Genomic DNA, 22,739 nt, shown 5'->3' with positions numbered 1-22,739 from the left:
GCTTTGGAGCAACATTAACACCTTTCACCACCACTCTTCAACTCATCCAGGCTCTCAACCTGAGCAGCACGAATTGTTGCCCACAAGCATCCACAGAAATGGATCTACCACAACTTTTCCACAGCAGCAAAAGAGCAAAAGAAAGAAAGAGAAAGAAGGTAGCAGCAATAAGCTGCACCTGGTGTTTCTCTCCACTTCCTGGTCCCCCTGACAAAACTCATGGGTCTCAACATCAGCAGGGCAGTGAGGGAGTGATTGGCAGGCAGATTTGTTGGCTTCTCCCATCTCTCTCTTCCTTAGCTGCCAGTGCAAACACCCTCTTGTACCAATACATAGCTGTATATGTGATACAGGAGCATGAGGGATAAGAGCTACCATTTGTATCAAGCACCTCATGCCTACATACTGCTTTTAGACACTCAGGCAGGGAGCCCTGAGGGCAGGGTTAGCATCAGAGGTTGAGGCCACTCCCCCATCCATGTATTTAGTGTGCACATAGAGAAAACTTAAGAGCAAGGGTTGGGTTTCCTTGTCCCCTGTGGGATCTACACGGTGTACTGAAGATATAAATAGTTCACAATTTATTTATTTTATTTTTTTAAAAGTTCTACTAATCCTATGCATGACCCAAAACTAGGGATGTGAAGCCTACATCCTTCCAGATGTCCTACTACAACTCCCCTAATCCCTGGCCATTGTCCATGCTGGCTGGATCTGATGGGAGTTGTGGTACAGCAACACCCAGTGGAATTTGCTGCCAAGGAGTGTGGTGGAGTCTCCTTCTTTGGAGGTCTTTAAGCAGAGGCTTGACAACCACATGTCAGGAGTGCTCTGATGGTGTTTCCTGCTTGGCAGGGGGTTGGACTCGATGGCCCTTGTGGTCTATTCCAACTCTATGATTCTATGATTCTACACCTAGCAACCCACAAACTTCCCATCTCCAGGCAGTGCAACTGTCCCTTTTAAAGAAGGGCATCCCAGATCTACAGAAACCACCCTGGCCTTCAAATCCCAATCCTGAATGTCTCATTTTGGATCCCGTGCTCTGGCTGAAAGATGGAACCCCTCTTCTTCCTCCTTCCGGCAGCTGTGCTAGCTTCCAGAAATGAAGCATTGCTTCCAGAAGTGCGTCGGCTGGAAAGCAGAGTACTGTGGCCCCTGAAGCGGCTGAGGAGGTGGTGAGCGAAGGTGTGTAAGGGGCCCTCAGTGGGGTGGGGGTGGGGAGTGGTGAGCTCTGAGGGAGGGAGCTGATAGCCAAGAAGGGGCGGGGCCTGGGTGAGGGGGCATGGCCTCCATCAAGGTCATGTACTGATTTGTCTCGCTAGGATGTTGGAGGGTATGCCATCTCTGGCCTTTAAAATAACACCTGTGGTATACAATCAGGAGGAACTGCAACTTATCAAAGAGAGAGGCATCTTAAAAGCCATGAAGTACAGAAAGATTTTAACTGAGGCATCATAAGCTAATTAGCACTGTGCTGTTAGTCCATCACCGAGGAGCCTATAACAGGGAAAAGCCTGTCCTGGCTGTACATCTGCTGTTAATGTTCCTGAGGAAGGAGGACCTACACAGAAGCATTGCTCTCCTCAAATGGAGCCCAATGCTGTGTTTAACAGCAAAAATAAGCATGTCACATTATGACTGGGCATCCCTGCCCTTACAAAGAAATGTTCTCTGTGTGTAGAGAGTTGGGGGTTGAATGTGTAAAGAGGAAGTGGCATTCTGTTTTCCTACCTAAACTTTCTACCTGGGCACCAACAGCTGCTTAGAACTCCCTATGTAACAACTAGCAGTAGATCAGCAGGTGATATTGCATAGTTTGTTATCGCCATCTATTGGTCTAGGCATGCAATGGCCTCTGAAGTTTAGATTATGGAAGTAGAAGGAGAGTAGAAGGGGAGGGGGAGGAGAACACTTTTTTAAAAAAACAAAATTGTATAACATTTCCCGCATACCCTAAAAGGTTCAAGTGCAGTCCAGAATAGTGTGTACATGGCAGTCCCCCCAAACTGGGCAGAGGCAGCACCTCACATAAGTGGAGCTCCGTTTGTTCAAGGTACCTCTGCTTGATTTGGAAATATTTCCTTTCCACTTTTCTGCCGTTCCCCATGTCACCAGCCCCTGCTATTCAGGACTCCCCCAGAGGCTTGGAAGTGGGGAAAGACAGGAGAGATTTGTGGTGTGAGAAGGTCTTCCACTCCTGTACCTTTGCTTCTTTCCTGGTGCATAGATCTGCTCTATGGGAGACAGTTGGGTTACCCATTCCGGATGGAGTTGCACTCTCTTTGAATGAGCAAGTGCATGGCTTGAGGGTAGATACATATTTGACATCAGAGGTCCAGGTGCCCCCTGTGGCTAGGAGGGCCTTTTATCAGCTTCACCTGGTTGGCAAGCTGGAGAGATAGTCCTTCCATTGCAGTTCTTGTTTTGGTAATATCAAGGCTGGATTTCTGCAATGTAGGGCTGCTCTTGGTTTTGGCTTTGAAGCGTCAGCTGGTGCAGAGTGTGGTGACCAGGCTGCTGGTGAAGGCAGCGGGCTAGCAATATGTGACACCATTGTTAAAATATCTGCATTTGCTGTCCGTCTACTACTGAGCCAAGTTCAAGGTCCTTGTATTAATCTACAAAGCCCTGAGCAACTTTGGTCCAAGCTTGAGCACAGAGATCAACTGCTGAAGCCTTGTTGGCCATTCCGCAAGCTGTCAAGGCTTGTTTGACAAAAACAAGAAACTAAGCCTTTAATGTCATTGGCCCAGGCCTGTGGAAGACACTGCTAGTAGCAGACTGTGCCAATTTTTAAATGCCTGCTGAAAACCTTTCTATTCCATCAGGCTTATGCAGGCGATTAAGAATACAGCACATCTCTCCATAAGTTAGCAGATTTCTGATCTTAACATTTTTATATTGTTTCCATTGCATTTTTGTCTGTAAAAGAAAGAGAACTCTGTTGCGTATGTCAGGTTTCATGCTGTTGCGATTAGAAAAAATGTCTTCTCTGAGACCATTAAATCTGGAAGAGACGGCTGACATTTGTGAAGAAGACAATGGACCTTATCATTGCAAAGGAAAGTGAGCATGAGTGCATCTAAGAAGACAACTAGATGACTAATGTAAATTGTTTTCTGGGGGTGTTCATGGGGTTGAAGGTGGATCTTGTCTCCATGCAGGTTTTTTAAAATGATGTTTGCAAGTTTCTGTGTGCCTTGAGATGCAATTTGGGTTCCCAGGTGCACTATATAAAATAAAGCTCTGCGTTCCCCAATCACTCTTATCGGTAACTCAAAAAGAGTTTTAACTCCCCATCCCCCCCCCTTTTTGCAAAAGATTATCAAATTTGCAGGCATCAGGTGGATTAAGCCTACTAAATTGCAGGTTCAAGGGAATGATAAAAGGGTCTTGCAAATAAAAGGGACAGCAATATCCTTATAGGCCACCTTCAACAATCCATTTTAATTTCATACTTTCAAGAGTGGGGTTCTTTTTCCTATTTTAAAATGATATATGGGCAAGTGTTGTGTATTCTTGCATGTACTCGCAGCTTTGCACTGGTCAGTTTAGCTTTCCCAGTGCTTGTTTGTGTTGGGAGAGTATGACATCCAACTTGCAATGCAGAGCTGTGGAGGATTTTTGTTTTCAAGCAGGCAGGGGACAATTGATTAAAAAACAAAGTATTATTTTTATGTTGTTAAATGAAGCTTTAAACTTAAAAAAAAAAAAAAAAAACTCTACTGCTCTGCTCCAACCACAATAATCCAGAGCTCCTCTAGCGCTCTGTAGGCAGAATTGAGAAAGCCTCACTTCTTGCCAAGCCCACAGACCTGGAGTAGAGAGAAGTGAGAAGTGAGAGACATGGAAAACATAGATATATACTGTATAGAACAGAATACAGAAAAACAGAGTGGCAGTGCAACAAGGAGCTTTGTGGAGTCTTGATTAGACTCATGGTGCTTTGTTGACATCACAGTTTGTCCCAGGGAATGGTAAAATCAACCCTGATACAGAGCAGTTGCAAATCCCTAATACTTACCCTCATATATTCTTGTTGTTTAGTGTAGAATAGTGGTAAAGAGGCTGAGCTATGAAACAGAAATTATCTAATCTTGGCCTCTGCTATGAACTCACCAAATGGCCTTCATCTCATCAGCATGTTTCAGCTCCAGCCCCTTGGATGTACGATATAGACATGATGATAAAATTGATCCAATTTTACAAGGAAGTTGTAAGGATTACAGAGTGTATTCCAAGGCGGCAATCCTATGCACACTTACCATGCAGTAAGTCCCACTGAACTCAGTGGGTCTTACTTCTGAGTAGACATGCCTAGGATTGCACTGTAAAAATGCTAAGGAGTACGAGGTGCATATTTTTTTCCTGCTTGCCCCCCATTACTTATGAGGGCTTCCTTTATCAAGGGTGGGATTACAAAGGGAAGAAAGGAAAGTAAAAATCCAGTGAATGCGATCAAACAATAACGTAACGGGAACTGCTGCAGCTTTCTGTTCTCATTAGTTACTTCCAGTGAGAACTGCAGATCTTGAACAAATGTGATTTATTGAAATTACATTCTTTGGAATTTAAAGCACGGTTGTCATTTGACGAATACAAATTTAAAATAAAAACATTGATAATGTAGTTTTGGCAGCTGCTGAAAATTGCACAACAAACATTATTGAAAAGATCTTATACCAACATAAGGCTTATGCTTCAAAACACGATGTGGAAAATGTTTCCTCTTTGCGTCAGCAAGTACTGCAGTAAGAGAGAGAGAGCACTTTGTCCTGGAAACATTGAGACCATGCCCAATTTCTCTAATATCTGCTGGGATTCTCAAAACCTAGGGTGAGCTAGGTTTGATCCAGCAAGGCACTTCTTATATTCTGAAGCAAGAGTGCACACTCGGGATTGCAGATTACTTGTGGCTCGTCTGTTTCAAATAATGGCATGTCCTCTTGCTGTAACGCATTATTAGGGGGTCACGGGAATCCTAGGAAGCAGATCCCTCAAGACTGAAGTCAGCCCAAGCCCTGTTGTAAGGTGCTGGGCAATGGGACACCCAGCTTTCTAGTTGTTAAGTAATGGGGTGAAGGTGAATCATTAGTTCTTACCGCATCAAATTGACATTGGCTCTGTGGCTCTGCAAGTGTAGCTAGACTACATCTCCCATCAACCCCAACTATTGCCCATGCTGGCTGTGGCTGATGGGGGTTGCAGGTGTTCTCCAAGGCTTTGGACATTGCTTCTTCCTACACCATTCCCCTTCTTTACCTACAGGTGTCTGGCAATCACGTTCTACCCTTTGCCTACCTTACAGAACAGGGTGCAATAGAGGAGCTAGTCAGAACAGCACATCCTGGGTATGAGAGAAGACAGGTGTGATTCTTTCCCACAGAGCAACCTTTGTGTCTTCAGTACCATTGAGTTCAAAGGGGCTTACTCCCAAGTAAGTGGATCTAGGACTGCAGTCCTAATTGCGCAGTACAGCACTAACTGCTTATTTAAATGATTTGTTTTAAAATGTACCAGTTTGTTCTTAGTACCATCAAAAGAAATAAAAGGTCAATAAAAGAATGAGAAAGTTGTAACGTGTCAGTTGTCGCTTTGCTATCAGATACACCCCTACTTGCAAGCTGGTTTCTAAAACTCTACGACAAAAGGAAAGGGAAATAGGGGAAGGGAGAGTTGAAAGGCTACGGGAAGATTTAGATATGTTTTAAAGGATGAGAAAGAACCTCAGGATTCAATTATAGAATTTGGCTGCAGCCAGTGTAAAAGAGCCCAGGGAGTCAAAGTGTAGTAAGGCTAGAGTCTTGGCCTAGGACTGGAGAAAACTGAGTTCTAATCCCTCTGCCTCCATGAAGCTCATTAGGGTCACACCCACAATACAGTCAAAGCACTATTATACTATTTTAATAGTCTTAGCTTTCCCCAAAGCATTCTGGGAACTGAAGTTTGTTAAGGGTGCTGAGAATTGCAGGGAGACCCTTATTCTCCTCCCAGAGTGGTTTAACAATCTGTCCAGGGAACTCTGAGAATTGTAGCTCTGCGAGGAGAATAGAGACCCGCTGACAACTCAGAACCCTTAAACTACAGTTCCTGGGATTCTTTGCAGGAAGCCACGGCTGTTAAAAGTGGTATAAAAAAGGTAAAGGGCCTCCTGACCATTAGGTCCAGTCATGGCCGACTCTGGGGTTGCGGCGCTCATCTCGCTTTATTGGCCGAGGGAGCAGGCGTACAGCTTCTGGGTCATGTGGCCAGCATGACTAAGCCGCTTCTGGCGAAGCAGAGCAATGCACAGAAACGCCGTCTACCTTCCTGCCGGAGCAGTACCTATTTATCTACTTCCACTTTGACGTGCTTTCAAACTGCTAGGTTGGCAGGAGCAGGGACCAAGCAACGGGAGCTCACCCCATCCCAGGGATTCAAACCACCGACCTTCTGATCAGCAAGTCCTAGGCTCTGTGGTTTAACCTACAGCGCCACCCAGTGGTATAGTCGTGCTTTAAACATATGGTGTGGATGTGGCTTAGGTGACCTTGAGCCAGTTACTCTCAGCTTAAATCTCTGCACTGGGGAGAAGCAGTGTTTGTTGCCCTGAGCTCCTTCAGTGAAGAGTGGGATAAAAACGAAATAATTAAAACAAACGGAAAGGAGAAAAGGAAGCGATTCTAGATTTAGGAAGACTGGCAACAATAAATGAATAAGGGGATGGTGAGAAGCAAAGAAGAGAGGGTGGAAGAAGAGTATGGGAAGCTTTATGTTTAAGAAGCAGAAGCTTTAAAGCTTGAGACAAGAGAAAGAGAGCAAAGTGGAAGGGGAAAGAAGAGGAAACCAGAGGCTGAAGAGACTACAGGAGCAGCAGCATGAGGAATGGAAACAGGACGCAAATCAGAGGAAGACCAACAAAAGGGCACGATAAAGCACACACAGTGATGGAACAAACCATGCCTTTCGGCCACCACCGTGTGAGTGACCGGAAAACTATTTGGCAAGATCAATTCCCAAATGTTGTATTCTTGCTGCTCAGTAAATTTTTTGGTGGGGCAATTTTACCTCTTAGCTTGGGAGCTAATAGCAGCTAGGAAGCAGATTGGACTGAATGCCAACACCAGACCAGGAAGCAGTCCTGATCTGCCACAAAATCCCACTGGCTGCAGGCTGGCATCTATGTAAATTGGAAGTATCATGAAAGTGGAGCAAATGCCGATGTTCTGTCGTTGAAAACAAAACAGGAGTTGGCAAGAAACGCAATGTGCCCTACACATTCTGGGCTACTGCTCTTCTTCCAGAGCAATTTCAGGCAAGATACAATTAAATCAGACAAGCTAATTACTCCAGTCCCATGGATTTCAAGGGGAACTAACTTAGCCTAGAGCCAATGCAACTTATAGCTAAGGCCCATTAAAACCAACACAATTTTGGAGCACCTAATGGCAGAATGGCTTGCAGCAAACGGCACAGATCCAAACAACTGTGTGGGTAGTTTGGTATGGTCCCTGGTGGAAGAATAAGGTTAAATGTGTTTCTTGATGAGCAGGAACCCCTTTCCCTCAATGCTGTGCGGCAAGACTCCCTCTGGCTTCTTATTCTTCTTCTTCATAATAATAATAATAATAATAATAATAATAATAATAATAATAATAGTATTTATTACCTGCCCTTTGCCAGCAGGTCCCAGGGTGGGTCTTAAAAGTACCCATCTCAGGTGTCAAAGGTAAAGGAAAAGGCGCAATATGGCATTGTGTCGGCTGCGGAAAATGAAAAACCAACCAACCTCACGGGGCATGCTCAAGCTCTTGAATGTCTCTCAAGCATGTCTTTAGATGCCAGCCTCTGCATTTAAAAGTTACATTTTAATCCAAGACATCAAAACACAAATGGAGTGCTGACAATGGAGGGAAAGGGGAAACGGCTGCCACATTCTAATAATGATTAAAATTGAATAATGAAGAAAGACCAAAAGGAAAAGGAAAAGAAAAAGTTCATGATATATTTTGTTTATTATTGCTCTCAAAGGGCTTGGTAGTCAAATATACAAGCTATGTTCTATTAAACCAGAAGAAAATAGTGTAAGGTATAAAATCTATGCTCACTGTTCCAACCCAAACCGCTTGATATTCTTCATGAGACACACTTACTGCTGTTTCCAGTAATACTCTCTCACACGTACTCTGCATATTTATATAAAAAACTATTTGAAGAGACAAACCAAAATTTCAAGCCAAAAGATGAGCTGCCATGTACTAGATTGTGCCATGTTGTACACTTCAGTTTTCAAAACGGATATGTCTTTCTAAAACTGCAAACAAATTAATATATACTTTGCTATGTCTTCAAAAACAAAATATGATCAAAATGTCATGATATGAAAACAAAACAGAAGGAAAACACCTGCTTTTTCTCTCCATAATGTACATGCAGTACTCCCAATACCTTTTAGCAGGAGCCATTTGCGCTAAATGGAGGCTGGACACCTATTTTAACAGATCTGTACACTCTTTGCTTCCTTGCAACATTTCTTCCTGCACGACCCTCGCCTGCCCCCCCCTTAATTCTGTTACAGTGTCTGGCCTTATCTATCAATACAGAACTCCTTGCTCACAAGTAATGCACAGCCAGGGGACTTTCCCGCTTTGCTTTTGTTATTTAGTGCATTTAAAATATATTCAACATCTTCTTCAGAAAGCAATTATACAGCATCTGTTAAACGGAGGAAAGAAAAAAACCTTTCCAACAAGGAAGTGTTATTTACCAAGTACTTTTAAAAAACACAATCCTGCCTGTTCAGTCCTCTGGTTGGATAACAGAGAGGAGAGCTCTCTGCTTAGCTGTCTAACTGTTTAAAAACAAAACAAAAAGCAGAATATATTTACTAAGTAAAAAATAGTCATGGCTGGATTCTCCCCAAGAAGCACAGGTTCAACTTCCAATGAAGTTAATAAGTTGTCTGCCCTTACAGTCAGGGTAGATTTTATCCCCTTTCAGGAAGCGTAGCTTACCGATTCCGGGACTGACAGTTATGCTGGGGGAAAGCAAAATTCATGGATACTGTGGGCTGTGACTTAAGAAGACAATGAAGATCTTTTTCTGCAATAGTAGTTCCCTCACTGAAGAGGCAAGCAACCGCTTTATTTGAAAAATGGCTTGTCTCTGCAGAAATAGGAACGGATAGCGCAGTGTTCTAGCTGCATGGACCATTCTCTTGCATGCCATTTTCTACATGTTTGGATATTGGTTGTTTTGATCATGGCTCCATAGGACAATTCCAAAAACCTTTCACGTAGAAATCCCTAAGCAAACATTCATCAGCATGAGAAAGCTAAGATAAGCCGCTTCCACAAAGAATATTTCCAAACTTCAGAGTGGCAAGTTGCACATAAAAGTATTCTCAAAACAAGCTCCTGCAAGTGAGGAATAAGAATAATTAAAAAATGCTAACATTTGGAAAGTAAGATGTCACACATTTACCCCTGGCTATGAGAGGATGTGTGTGTTACTATCACATCATAAGGAGCAGTAGGGGCCCAATTCTGCTTTGAATTCAATTTATAAAGCTTAATTCCTATTGTTTTTGTTTGTTTGTTTTTTGGGTGCGGATCTGATTGCAAAATTTGGTCCCAGCACTGGAAGATGATATATGCCACTGCCATATACTTTCAAATATTTCCGTGATGCAGAAATCAATTTGCAAAGCCCTGTTAAAGGCAGCTGCACACAAAACAGTATCTGAAGGGAGACTTTGTGACTAGTCATTCACCTACAACATTCGTTATATGGAGTAAACCTAGAGATGCTGTGCCAGTCAAAACATGGTTGGCTTGAAGGCTGTGTCAAGCAAACAAATAGCTTTCCACAGGGAAGCAACCTCAATGCATTGTGACTGAGGGCAGCCACCACATCACGGACCTTTCTATTTATCTCTTATATGTCTTTTTTGGAGCCAGAGATTGTTGAAACCAAACCGGTAGCTCTTAGTGTGCAGCAGAAAATCCTCAATAAGTCTGAACCTTTTAAAAAAGCTTCATTGATTGCTGGATGACCTGGCAATATCCCGTGATAATGTAGGCAAACTGACATTCCAGCCCTAAACACATTTGCCTGGAAGAAATTTTGACCTGAAATCAGTAGTGTTTCCTTCCAAGTAAGTGTGCTGAAGGCTGCAGAGGTACAGTACCAGCCCTGTGTTATCTATTACAATTAGTAGCTTTTTGAATACAATTTGTTTCCAGGTTCCTCTGTTGTTTTATGCTGTTTTTCACCACAAGCCATACAGGAGATTCTGAGAACAGACTTTCTTTTTTTTTGCAGTGGGGGCAGAACTGCCAAGATGAAATGACTGAGCAGCCATAGTCATACTGGTAACAATTTCAGGGTCATCATATAAGCTTTTTGTTTTGTTTTTTTGAAGAAAGAAATAGCAAATCTATGTAGGAAACTGAGCTAAGCACATCCCTGTTTCAGCTGAGAGTGCATGAGGGGTAAGGAATGTGTTTGTCGAGTAGGGAAGCCTGGAACCGCATTAATTCTAGTGCCTTGTTCAAAGTATGTGCTTATCAGTCAGGTACTGCTGCCATTGGAACGCCATGGGTGTACAGAAATGAATATTAACCTAAAAATAAAACATCTGCAAATAAAACATCTGCAAGGATGAAGTAGCTTTTCTAAACTGCTTCCTCCTCGAGGAGCAGCTGTTAGTCAATTGGAGATTGTGTTTTGCTGCAATTCATGCTGCCTTGCTTGTTTGTTTTTTTAAAAAAAGATGCCATGAATAAGAAAATATTAGTTTTAGCAAGAAGAAACATTCAGTAGCTCCTCTTGCGAGCAAGTGTTGTACTCTTGAAAGACAAACCAGTTTATCTGAAGATGCATGTAGCTACACCCATTAGTTCCCCCTCCCACCCAAAAGAAAGCCAAAAATAAAACAAAATATTAGCCCAGATATTTTTTTCTCCCCAAACTTATGAACACAGGGATCGTTGGGCAGGTAAGTAGTCAACTGTTTCCTCTTCCTCTTGAATCTTCCAATTTCTTCAGTCTTGGCTCAAGTATTAGTAGTTATCAGTTAATAAGAAAAAAAAGATAAGTTTTCTAAGTGTCTTTCTTTCAATGAAGTTAATTTGATACCATAGTCTTGTTATATGTTTGGAACTGTATCTGTGAAGTTATTCCTTTTTCTTGAATTCTTGGTTGCCGTAGCTGGAGCCTTTTTCTATTTCTGTTACGCCGATCAGTCTGCGAACTCCAAATGAAGCTTTAAAACAGAAAGGAAAGAGAGATGACTGAGTTACGCCATTCCTTGTCAATTAATGATCTGTTATATACTGAAAAGTAAACTATAGAGAAAGTAGCAAAATGTGCGCATATACATCATGTCTGTGTACACCCATGCACATTGGGCTGTGTGTGTGTAGGGGTATGTGTATATATATGTGTGTGTTGTGCTGATTCATTCTATACCACCACCCCCAAATTCCTAGCTGTTAGAAAGAGGAAGGACCAGCTCAGCGTGCTAAAGCCCCACCTACTAGAAATCCCACTCCGCACTACCATACCCAATCCCATAAACTCCACTTCTGAGTTTTCACTCGTTTTAAAGTTATCTACAAACAGCCAATAGGAACCAAAAAGGGACAGGGAAACTACGGCCAGGGATAGGGAAGAAATTTTATTCAGTTTGTATTTAAAGGTGAATCAAATTAATTTGCAATAACCAAAATAATATACAAACTGAACGTCAGACATCTTTCTACATTTGCAGTGCCGTTTTCTAGCCAAGTAATGTGAACAAAAATGCACACACTAAGGTAAACTGTGCATATGAATACATATCTTTGTGAAAACAACATACATAAATGTACCATATTATGGGAAATTTAAATATTAAGGAAAATAAAATGCATGTGTTGGCAAAATTGCATAGTATGATATGTATATTAGGAGAAAACTGCACTCCATTTGCAGATTTTATTTTCTGAAATTGCAAACAGATGTGAAAATGCGGAGAACTTAACTTTAAGGTTGGAAAGATGAGAGACAGAGAGAAACCAAAATTGGTACCCATTTCTCCTGGTGGCTTACCAGAAGTTGTCGGACTACAATTTCCATCATTCCCATTGGCCATGATGGCTGGGGACTGATGGGCAAGGGAGTGCAACAACATCTGCAGTGCTGCAGGCCCCACAGGCCCTGGGCTGGAATGAAAGCCAAGCCCCTTGGGACCCTGAATTTTGCATCATTAAATGCTACATCTGCACAGAACACCAGTGCAGAGATCAAGCATCTGATGAGGACTCAAAGGAGTAAAAGGCAAGAGCAGGTACAACAATTAAACTAATTTTTAAAATATATTTAACAATCCATTCAAACTGTGTGTGTAGCATTGTTTGTGTTTATTACTATGTTATGCACTTTTGTGTTTTTATACTGTAAACTGCCCAGTGTTCCTCAGATGAAGGGTGATATAGAAATACTACAACAACAACAACAACAACAACAACGTCTATGTGATGCAAGGGCTAATGTATTAGGTTTGTCTGGATGGTCTTAGGGAAGTAACTGTTGCTCAGCCTTAACTTATTATAGGGCTACTGTAAAAAGAAAATGAAGTGTATATTGTAACCTATCCTGAGCTCTTGATTGGGAAAGATAATCAAAATACAGTCATACCTTGGATCTCAAATGCCTTGGCTCCCGAACAAATCGGCTCTCAAATGATCGAAACCTGGAAGTGAGTGTTCTGGTTTTCGAACAATTTTCATAAGCCGAACGCCAGGAGTGGCTTCCACGGCTTCTGATTAATCGGAAGCTGCGCGTTGGTTTTCGAACGTTTCCGGCAGCTGAACGGACTCCCAGAACGCATTCTGTTCGAGAACCAAGGTACGACTGGACAAGATTCTGAGTATACTTCTCAAAGTGCTAATTATTAGGTCTAACAACCACTGTGTTCCAGTACAGATAGATAGATGGATGCAGTTCTTATTTGTCTTAACACAATCTTCCTTCCCCACCTCACTGCAAGTCAGCTAACAAGCTGAGCAAATGACCTGGCTGTATCACAGGATACAGATGTACACATTCAGCTCAGCGTTTATTACCTGCTCCAACAAAGCCCATGAATGAAAGAATCAAGAGAGGAGATCCGCTTGCAAAAATGCCAAAACCAAATTTGAAAAGAGGAGACAGGACAATGGTGGCCCAGAACAGAAAGTTGAGGAGAGTCCATGGTCTTCTGCAAGGTTTGATTTGCTCTCCAGGAAACGTACCCTCTTGATTATACTTCTCTTGTAAAGCATCCTTGAAGAGAGAAAGAAAAACCTTTCTAATTTGGGGACACACAGGGGTGCATTCATATCATTCAATGCCTGTACATTTTAATATGGTCACAGAGGCAGGTCTCTGTGACCCAGTACTCGTTGCTGCAGAAGCAATCTGTATTTTCTGTTCCATCATGATTACTTAAAAAGCAAAAACACCTTTTTAGTGAAACTAGGCTCTGCTACTCTATTGCCAACCAAATCCTTTCTATATTCATTGTGCCTTCTTCTGAATGCCATCACTGTCTGGATAGGAGATGGTGTTCCCTGATGGTTAAATGGCAGGATATGGTAAGAAAACAAAATATAAATAAAATACAGTCTCCCAGCAAGCTGAAAGGTGTGTCAATGTCACACTTTACATTATTCATGTAACCTAGTCATGAAGTGTTAACCTGAAACTACTGTTAGTCCCATCAAGTGTTATGGCTACTGCTTAAACAAAACACAACTTGTCCTTAGAAGTATGTGGCAATGGATGAACCCAAGTTAATCTCAGGCAGCCCCGAGAATTCAGGGCCCCATTCGCACAATCAACTGCAGAAAGTTAGAAGGTAGTAAACTTAGGCTGCATTTGCATGTAACCCAAAACCTTGGTTTTAGAACTGCATGAGCCCATACAAGCCCCAGGCTCCTGTGCTCACATCCTTGAGGCTTCTCCTTTGGTGTCTATCATGCACCAAGCCCTTACATAAAAGTTGCTGTTACCGTGTAAAACCATCTTCAGTTTCAAGCTTATTATTCCCCTAAGGGGAGCTGCATCGAGTGAGCTGTAACTGTATTAGGTTACCTTTTATTTTCCCCACTGATTTAACTGCTATATACAATACATGGTAATTAGTCTCCAACTATTTCCATTTCCACTGACAAGGGCAGCGTAAAGAAGCAAGTAAGAATGCACAGTGCCGCTGGTAAACCATAGCTTGCAGATCAGATTAGCACAGAACCCTCAAACCCTTTATCTGGCGGGGGTGAGGATCCGACTTGGGCAGATTCTAAAACACTTAAGAAATCAGCCCCATTGATTTCAGTGGGGTTTTTATTTCAATGCTGCCTTAGGGATGAATGTGAAAAATGAAGGAAAGCAGGCCACCCAACCCGATGGAACCTTTATTAGCAGAAGTTTTCTTTTGAATTAGTATTAGTATTTCTCTTGAATTAGTTTTCTCTTGAATTAGTATTCTCTCTCATACAATGAAGTATCATCTTTAGAACAAATCAGATTCCTGATGTTTTGTTCAGTGTTAGTATATCCATTCCCCCCCCCCTTTTTTTTGCTACTGTGAAACCCCATTGCTCAGTAAAATTCACATGATATAGAAAAGACAGGATTGGGGCCCCATTTGAGGAGGAAGCAACGTATCGCATCACCATGGTCTAACATAGAGTATATACATTCAGCTTGGCACACCTTATCCTGAGATACGAATGTGGACAAATGTCAAAGCACTTTCCCCATGGTAGAAAACATGTTTATGTTAAAAGAACCATGGGAGATCTTCCACAAAGGATCTTCCATATCACATCTAGTTGCTCCCTTACAGCAATGCTGTCTTCTTTGAGATTTCATTCAATTAGCATATTATTCCATAAGATCTTAGAGGCAGGACAAGTGATTTACCTTTTCTTGGTAAAGTTTATGGAGCCACTTTGCTGCTTCCTTTTCGTCCAAAGGGATATCTTCTAGTGGAAACCTCCTGGTTTGTTTGTTTTTTAAAAAAAGGTTCAATAAAGAGCATTTAATAAAGAATGAGCATCACAATTACAACTTCTATGCTACTTATACTGAGTGTTCTGCTCTAGATGAACACAAGCTAAAGTGAAAACCCTGTATTGTCACATCTGTACCATGAATTTGCCACTAGGGGGTGCCCACAGCCAGAATACATAGGTTGCACAGCGGAACACTTCTTGCTTTGTACAAAAATGGATGGGTGAGTTTATTGAGAAGTGCTATATTTTTTTAAAAAAAAATAGTGGCATGATTCTCTTTCTTTCACCCAAATGAAGGCTACAGGCCAATGGTGACCAAAGCTTGGGTCAGATAACCACAGGAACTTGAAGTTAGTGAAGAAATTCCTGTGGTCCATCTACTCTTAAGTAGTGACAAAGGTTAAAACGACAATAGAGATTCTGTTGAGGAATCACACAGACTGTGACTCTTTGGAACTTGGCTGCCCTGTTATAGCTGTATAACAAATAATGCCGTTTTAGTTTGTTGGCTTGAGGAAGCTGGGAACATAAGACACAACTTGTCTGTTGAGCTGAGCGCTGTTGGCTCTGACTGGCAGCATCCAAGGGTCTTTCTGAGCACCTACTCTGGAGCAGGATCTAACCAGGGAACCTTTGGGTGCAAGTGGAACAGACTCCCACAAGAGGTGGTGGACTCTCCTTCCTTGGGGGTTTTTAAGTAGAAACTGGATGGTCATCTGTCTAGTTGAGATTCTTGCACCACAAGGGATTGGACTAGATGACCCCCGGAATCCCTTCCAACTCTAAAAAAGGTAAAGGTAAAGGACCCCTAACAGCTAAGTCCAGTCGCGAATGACTCTGGGGTTGTGGCGCACATCTCACTTTACTGGCCGAGGGAGCCAACAGTTTTTCCGGGTCACGTGGCCAGCATGACTAAGCCGCTTGTGGCCAAACCAGAGCAGTGCACAGAAATGCCATTTACCTTCCTAATGGAATAGTACCTATTAATCTACTTGCACTTTTTTTGGTGTGCTTTCGAACTGCGAGGTTGGCAGGAGCTGGGACAGAGCAAAGGGAGCTCACCCAGACGCGGGGATTTGAACCGCCAACCTTCCGATCGGCAAGCCCAAGAAGCTCAGTGGTTTAGACCACAGCGCCACCCATTTCCCCTCTTCTAACTCTACAAATCTAAAAAATCATGTGCTCTCCCATTGAACTATAACTCCTCGCCCAAAAGCACATGTCTTTCAGAACACAGCACCGGTGTGAGTTAAAATGCTTGCTTTAAAAAAAAAAATTATGGTGGGAGAGGCAAGTAATGGCAGCCACTGCCATGTCATTCCATGAGCTGTACAAGGGGCAATGTCTGGAGATGGTTCAGTAATTTTTGTGAAAGGTGAGCTGTGGACCACTTTGGAGATCCCCAAAAGCCCCATAATCCTTCAGGGCTTTCTGTTTGACAGAACTAGATAATTCTTCTTTTCCTAGGGCCATAAAAAGCAAAGATTGTGGCAAGCCTGATGACATGTATATTTGTGGGGCACCAAAGAGATGACAAAGCCTCCTTCATCACCATTCACAAGGGTAGAAATGACTTGCTTCAGATACGCCTGAAGCGGATCCAGTCAGAAAGCATTCCTGGCAAGTCTTTTACTGAACAAAACAAAAACAGAGGAGATGGGCCATCCATTCATATGGCTGAACAGCAGGCCTAGCCGAAAAAGCATAGGCAACTGGATCTCAGAACTTCGAGCCAGACTGGACTCAGCTATCTAAAAGACATGAATGACTGTACTATGCAGTTCACCAATCTTTAAAAGAGGGCAGTAGGAATTTATGGAGCTTTACATAATGTACTTTCCCACGACCACATGGGTCTGTCAAACCAAATATGGAAGATGCTGAAATGGCAGGCAGAGCCAAGTGTTACTTTTACAGAATTCATAGTCGTGCTGGATGCACGCAACAGCCTTCGTCTTCTAATATTAATGGCGGGAAAGAGGCTCTTCCATACTAAGCCTGAACAGCTGAAGTATCCCAAATCCATGCGGTGAAAGAACATGGGGAAAAGGAGGCAGGCTTACCACCATATTTGGACACTGTGACAATTCTGAAATACGTGCCATGCTCTCAAATACATGCCATGCTCACCTGACACACATATCAGCTTTGTATTTCTTCCCATAAAGGATTCCTAATAAGGAGGGGTTCTTGTTTCCTCTGAAGTTTAACGTTACATCATACACGGCTGAAACTGTGGCAAACAAGAAGAGGTCACCATTATTTTAGCCTCTAGGATCCAACTTATTTAATTGTTATAACAAGGCATACAAACAGAGTTCCAAATAAGAAGGTGAGGCTCCTGAGACTGTAAGCACATCATTCTCCCAAGTACAATGCTCCACTGGCCGGACAACGTCAACACAAAACTGTGCTGCAATTCCAACAGCATTTAAATTGGTTAGGACCAGCCGCATTCACTGCATTGAGTGGGACGTGAATAAGCATCTTACTGCTTTCTCAAAATTCCCAAAGTGTCCCGCTGTTTTACTGCTACTGAACATGTCTCTGGTTCATGCACTCCCCATGCCCCTCTCCTCCTTTGGCACATGAGTGAAGAGAAGTTCAGAAGCAGTGTTTGTTTCATCTGAATTGCGACAAATGGTAGTTAGCTCAAATCATGGTTTATCAAACAAGCTAAGATCAAACTGCGGTTTCTGATACTCGCTTTCTGTGGTGTGTTGGGAGGGGGACATGATAAAGCTAAACGCAATGGTTAGTGAACACTTTTGATCTCTTCCTTGTAGTCAAGCCAGAGGAGGGGACAGGGAGCAGGTTCATGCATTTAATGCTAAACAGTGGTTTAACATGACATCTGAAGCGAGTTACCCTGTTTGTATACAACACAACAGCAAACTATGGTTTGCTCCAAAAACCGAAATAATGGAGAGAACCAGATTGTTTGAGCATACAGGGAAGAAAAAGAAACGAGGGAGCTCATGAGTCAGAGCCTCCTTTATGTAACACTAAGTTGTGGTTTGGTGATTAAATCTGAACTCAGCTTTAGTGTTAAGTTTTAATGGATGTGAATCTTAGTCATGTTGCAGCCAACAGAAGTGAAGAACCCTGAGATTATACATACATGAAGACGGGTATCTATATGTGACTCACAGAAACACAAGGGAAATTACTTCACATATAGAAAGAAAAAATTAACATTAATATAAGGTATCTTCACCTCTCAGAATCTCACAAGTATGCTGAAATGTGTGTTAAAATATTTCCCATCTAGCAGAAAAGGGAAATTAATCCAAGCCAGTGTTTTGCTCAAGGCAGTTCTTCATCCAGATTCAACTCTGTTGTCTTTCCTAGATTCAAGTGGCTCTTATGGATTAAACACAATCCAGAGGAAAGTACATGTAAATAAGTGCTCCTGAATCAATAGTATTTAAGCACTTAAGTGGAAGCTACACACTCTTTTATTTCCTCAGGATTTAAATCACATTTATACTTCTCTGGGTTGTGCTGAGTGGAGGTGGGGGATAATTTCAACTTGCAAAGGGAAGTGCCATAATCTTTTATCAACAGTCTTTAAAAAACACTGTCACACTTTTAGAACACCTGGGTAGATTGGGAAGGGAGAGGAATGTGGATGAGGAATGGCATGAATGTGATAAACCTTCCACCAGTAAGTAGGGAAGGGGACATTGTGACTTTTTATGTCTTCCTAACCTCCCCAGATTCTGCAGAACAGTTTTGATGCTGTTGTCTGGAAAGACATAGCAAAACTTGTAACCCACAATTGTATTTGGCCAGCCATCTGTCCTATTTAACAGCCTTGTCTGTGTGGCATAACACGAACTTACACCTCACATGCACGCTGGGAGCGTTAATTAGTCAATGTTTGCACACCACTTTAGAAATGTGAAGTGCTAAGTAGCAGTATTAATTTCTCTGAATTCAAAGGGGAACTAATTAACGTATTAAGAACTAATTACGAAATAAAATCCAGCAGTCTAAAACGTCAACATTAAAGTCAATACTGATTTTCCACTGAAGAAAATAATAATAATCTGGGGACCAACAGCAATGAATGCGCTCAAGAATCACATCCACAAACACTGCAAGGAAGGCCAAGGAAATAGATACCTGTTCCCCTGAGACACTGGACGGCAGTTGTGAAACCTTTGGTTCTGGGCAACAGGTGATATTTGAGCTTAGGCAATCCTTTGGATTCTGCCACTTCCATACTGATACGATGCTTGGTCTCTGTAAAACGAGTTCCTTCACAGTACAAAAGAAACTAATGGAACAGAACAAGAGGGGAGGGGTGGAAGAAACATCCAAGTGTTACTTCTCAAATAAAGAAATCATATGATGAGAGTTTGCTGGGGACCAGTATCTGGATTCATAAACTTCTGCATCAGTGGAAAGATTGCATGACACCAAGGACCCAGAGACAAAAGAAGAGCTCTGTTGGGTCAGGCCAAAGGCCCATCTAAGCCCAGCAGCCTGTTCTCATAGTAGCCAACCATATGCCTAAGGACAACAGTACTCTGCCTACCTGCGGTTCCAAGCAACTGGGTAGTCAGAGGGATACAGCCTCCACCTATGGGGGCAGAACACAGCCATGGTGCCTAGTGGCCACTGATAAACCCTCTCCCTCAATCATTTCAGGAGGCTGCCACTGAAGGGAGAAGAATCCTCAGGCACCATTGCTTTTACCAATCATTCCTCTCCAGAACGCCCCTCAGCTTCTAAAATCTCTCTCACCTTCAGTACCATGCCAGTCCCAGAGCTGGCAACAGGTACACGAGGAGACTTACCAGTATGGTTAGAGCATGGACCTCAGAACCAGAGCACCACCACATCTTTCATGGGGAGATTTTCAATGCCACACTCCTCCCTGCTGCAACACTTTATCCCCCTCTCCAGAGAGCTTTAACCAGCACTAGACTGCCACCCATGACTATTTGCTTGCTGGACATATTCTGTTGAAGTGTTTTGCCTCCCATCACCATCCTGACTTGAACAGAGGGCTCAGCACTTTTGCTGATGTCTGAATTCCACCTATTCCTAGGTCTTAAGGCCTCAGGCTCAAATAGGAGACCCTGACCCAGAACTCATTTAGAATGAGAACATGCCCATACCTCAGATTTCCTCACATGCTCAAAGCATCCTCTTTAGGGTCATTTCATCACTTAGTTTTCCAATAACGATATTAAAAACTGTATTTTTTCAGGGGGAGATTCCCAACATGTAAATTTGGAGCACATCAGACCATTTGTGCATTGCGTGTTAGTATTCAGCATATTAATACTATATCCAAATACAGTGATGTTGCAGGGTCACATCTGTACCTCATACTAAAAAAATGGGAGAAATTCAACATAGCACTAAGGAGATTGTTCTGTCAGCTCAAGCATTGCTGCTTGCCTGATGGAATAATCTCCCCCCTTGAACCAATTTAGGGGGTTCAAGAGAGGAGAATGGAAGGCTAACTGGTCCAGCTAGTTGAATCCGGCCCATACTTTTGTACCATACACAAACACGCCTGCCAATTTCAAGTTGGAATTCATTGAATAAGCTGTGCACATGAAAGGTTTAAACCAAAGACAGCTGCACAACCTACCTGAGGTGAGACATTGAAGGCTATATACTATTAGACATGAATCTGCATACAGATTTGTATAAAAAATCTTAATATGCCCCCCCCCCAAACACCATGCAGGAAGACCACACCTTTCACCATCTTGTTCAAAGTGCCAAGGACAGGCCTTGCAAAACTTAACTTACCCACATATACTCTGGATAATCGGACAATCGTTTTAGACCTTCGACAACTTTATCTCTGTCTTCTTCCCATTTCCTTTTGCAGAAAACAATCTCCAGGAAGTACCATGTCCAGCCAATTAGGGGCACGTACAACAGCTCTTTCTTAGCAAGAACTTTTGAACTCTGAAAGGAACACCACAAGATAGTATCCATTTGTTTGTTTATAACACATCATTTACAAATAGTGCCATTTCCAAAACTGTTCTGAAGCGGCCTAGTAAGGTGATGTTGTTTTTTTCTTTCCTGGAAATTACTAGTCACATAATATTATTTATTTATTTATATTATTATTATTATTATTATTATTATTATTATTATTATTATTATTATTAGTATATCCTACCTCCAAGGAGCTCTAGAAAACATGGCTTTCTCCCCATTTTATCCTCACAACAACCCTATGTGTTAGGGTGGGTTCTGTGTGTTTGTATGTTTGTGTGTGTAAAAGGGGAGGAGGAGAGAGATTGGTCCAAGGTCAATTGAACTGAATTGGGAATGTGAATCTTTGTCTCACCTGTCTGAGTTTGAAATGCTCAATCCTACTTTTGGATTGGATTCCTGTCTCATTACATATGCTAATCATCTGCATACTATCCCTTGCTGTAGGACTAATTGCAGTCGTTAACAGTCATCAACAGGTTTACTATACCCATTGAGTCAATCACCCATCTCCTACTACCCTCCTGAGAAAAACCCCTACCCTCCCACTATATATAAGGGTCTGGTGACTTCTGTTTCAGTGTATCTGAAGAAGTGTGCATGCACCAAGAACAAACTTAGTTGGTCTCTAAGGTGCTACTGGACAGTTTTTTTATATATTTTGACTGCGTCAGACCAACACGGCTACCTACCTGAATCTAATTTTGCTGTTAGTGGGAAGGAAATTTATCCAGTGTGACCATTTAAACACCCACCCCAGCTGCCTCCCTTTCCCAAGGTGAAAAATAAACCTGACCCTACCCCTCAAATTAAAAGATATACAAGGCTACAAGTTCGATCCACTCACCCCCAAGACGCCAAATCGCTCTGTCATGGTCCAGCCACACAGAAAGTCTATTTCAAAGTTGTGGTTCAGAATGATGATGACATGCTCTTTTCCAAACTTATCGACTGTAGCCTGGTCTGAGAACAAAGTGCATTCTGTACCAGACCACCATTCCAGCAACATCACTAATTCTAAGTCACAGAAGGAAATAAAGAAAGTAGATTAGGCCTTAATGTTTTACACCACTGTATATGGCAGACTGTTATTTCCAACCTTTTTAACTCTGTTAAATGTGCAGTTATATACTATCTATACAGGGCAGAAGCAAACAATTTTCAGGGATTTTGTTTTGAACACCCTAGTTTCTTACTGATGACAATTTTCTTTATTTAAAAGCTCCACTTTCAGCCTTAAAAGATATGAATTTCAGGGCTGCAAGAGCACTTTTAAATCAAATTGGCTGAAGTTTACAATACAGTTTCCAATGCCAAACAAGTCAACCATTCTGATCAAGAGGAAGATCACCAACCATTGTTTCAAAAGCTGTTACGATTACCCAACCACATTATCCAATTCCGATAATTTTTGCTGGGATACAAACATAACTCTGCCATTTAATTAACTATATGATTAAGTAACTGGGAGTGGTGCACAGGACGGTTCATTCCTTTCCTCCACTCACTCTCTCCCTCTGTCCTGCAACATACGTTTTCCCTGCAGGACCTAACCGCAGCGAACCCAGCAATATTAACTGCAGCTAGAGGTAAACAGGTGTGTTGAACCAGAGGCGAACTGTTCCAGAAGCCATCTTGGTAGTCAATATAACCCCACTATTAATTGGTAGCTGTTGTAGCAATGAGCTCATATATGTTGATATCCACTTTCGTTGATGTAGGCTAACTGGCTTGCTTTGATGC

At 42.2% G+C, this 22,739-nt stretch overlaps 1 protein-coding gene across 3 annotated transcripts in view; it reads right to left on the bottom strand.

The window, feature by feature from the left end:
* Positions 1-7,978: 7,978 nt before the first annotated feature.
* Positions 7,979-22,739, bottom strand: part of AGPAT3 (1-acylglycerol-3-phosphate O-acyltransferase 3) — a 71,442-nt gene continuing 56,681 nt past the window's right edge. For all 3 annotated transcript variants that reach the window (XM_077927372.1, XM_077927373.1, XM_028727316.2), the window contains exons 3-9: positions 21,844-22,013; positions 20,799-20,960; positions 19,152-19,305; positions 17,154-17,256; positions 14,932-15,007; positions 13,092-13,290; positions 7,979-11,248 (exon numbers count right to left, since the gene is read on the bottom strand). In XM_077927372.1, coding sequence (XP_077783498.1) covers positions 11,160-11,248; positions 13,092-13,290; positions 14,932-15,007; positions 17,154-17,256; positions 19,152-19,305; positions 20,799-20,960; positions 21,844-22,013 — 953 coding nt within the window. In that variant the 3' untranslated portion in view covers positions 7,979-11,159. The remainder of the gene's footprint in view (positions 11,249-13,091; positions 13,291-14,931; positions 15,008-17,153; positions 17,257-19,151; positions 19,306-20,798; positions 20,961-21,843; positions 22,014-22,739) is intronic.

Source organism: Podarcis muralis, chromosome 4 (genome assembly GCF_964188315.1).
Source record: "Podarcis muralis chromosome 4, rPodMur119.hap1.1, whole genome shotgun sequence".
Taxonomy (NCBI): Eukaryota; Metazoa; Chordata; class Lepidosauria; order Squamata; family Lacertidae; genus Podarcis; species Podarcis muralis.
This window is presented reverse-complemented; position numbering and strand designations above follow the sequence as displayed.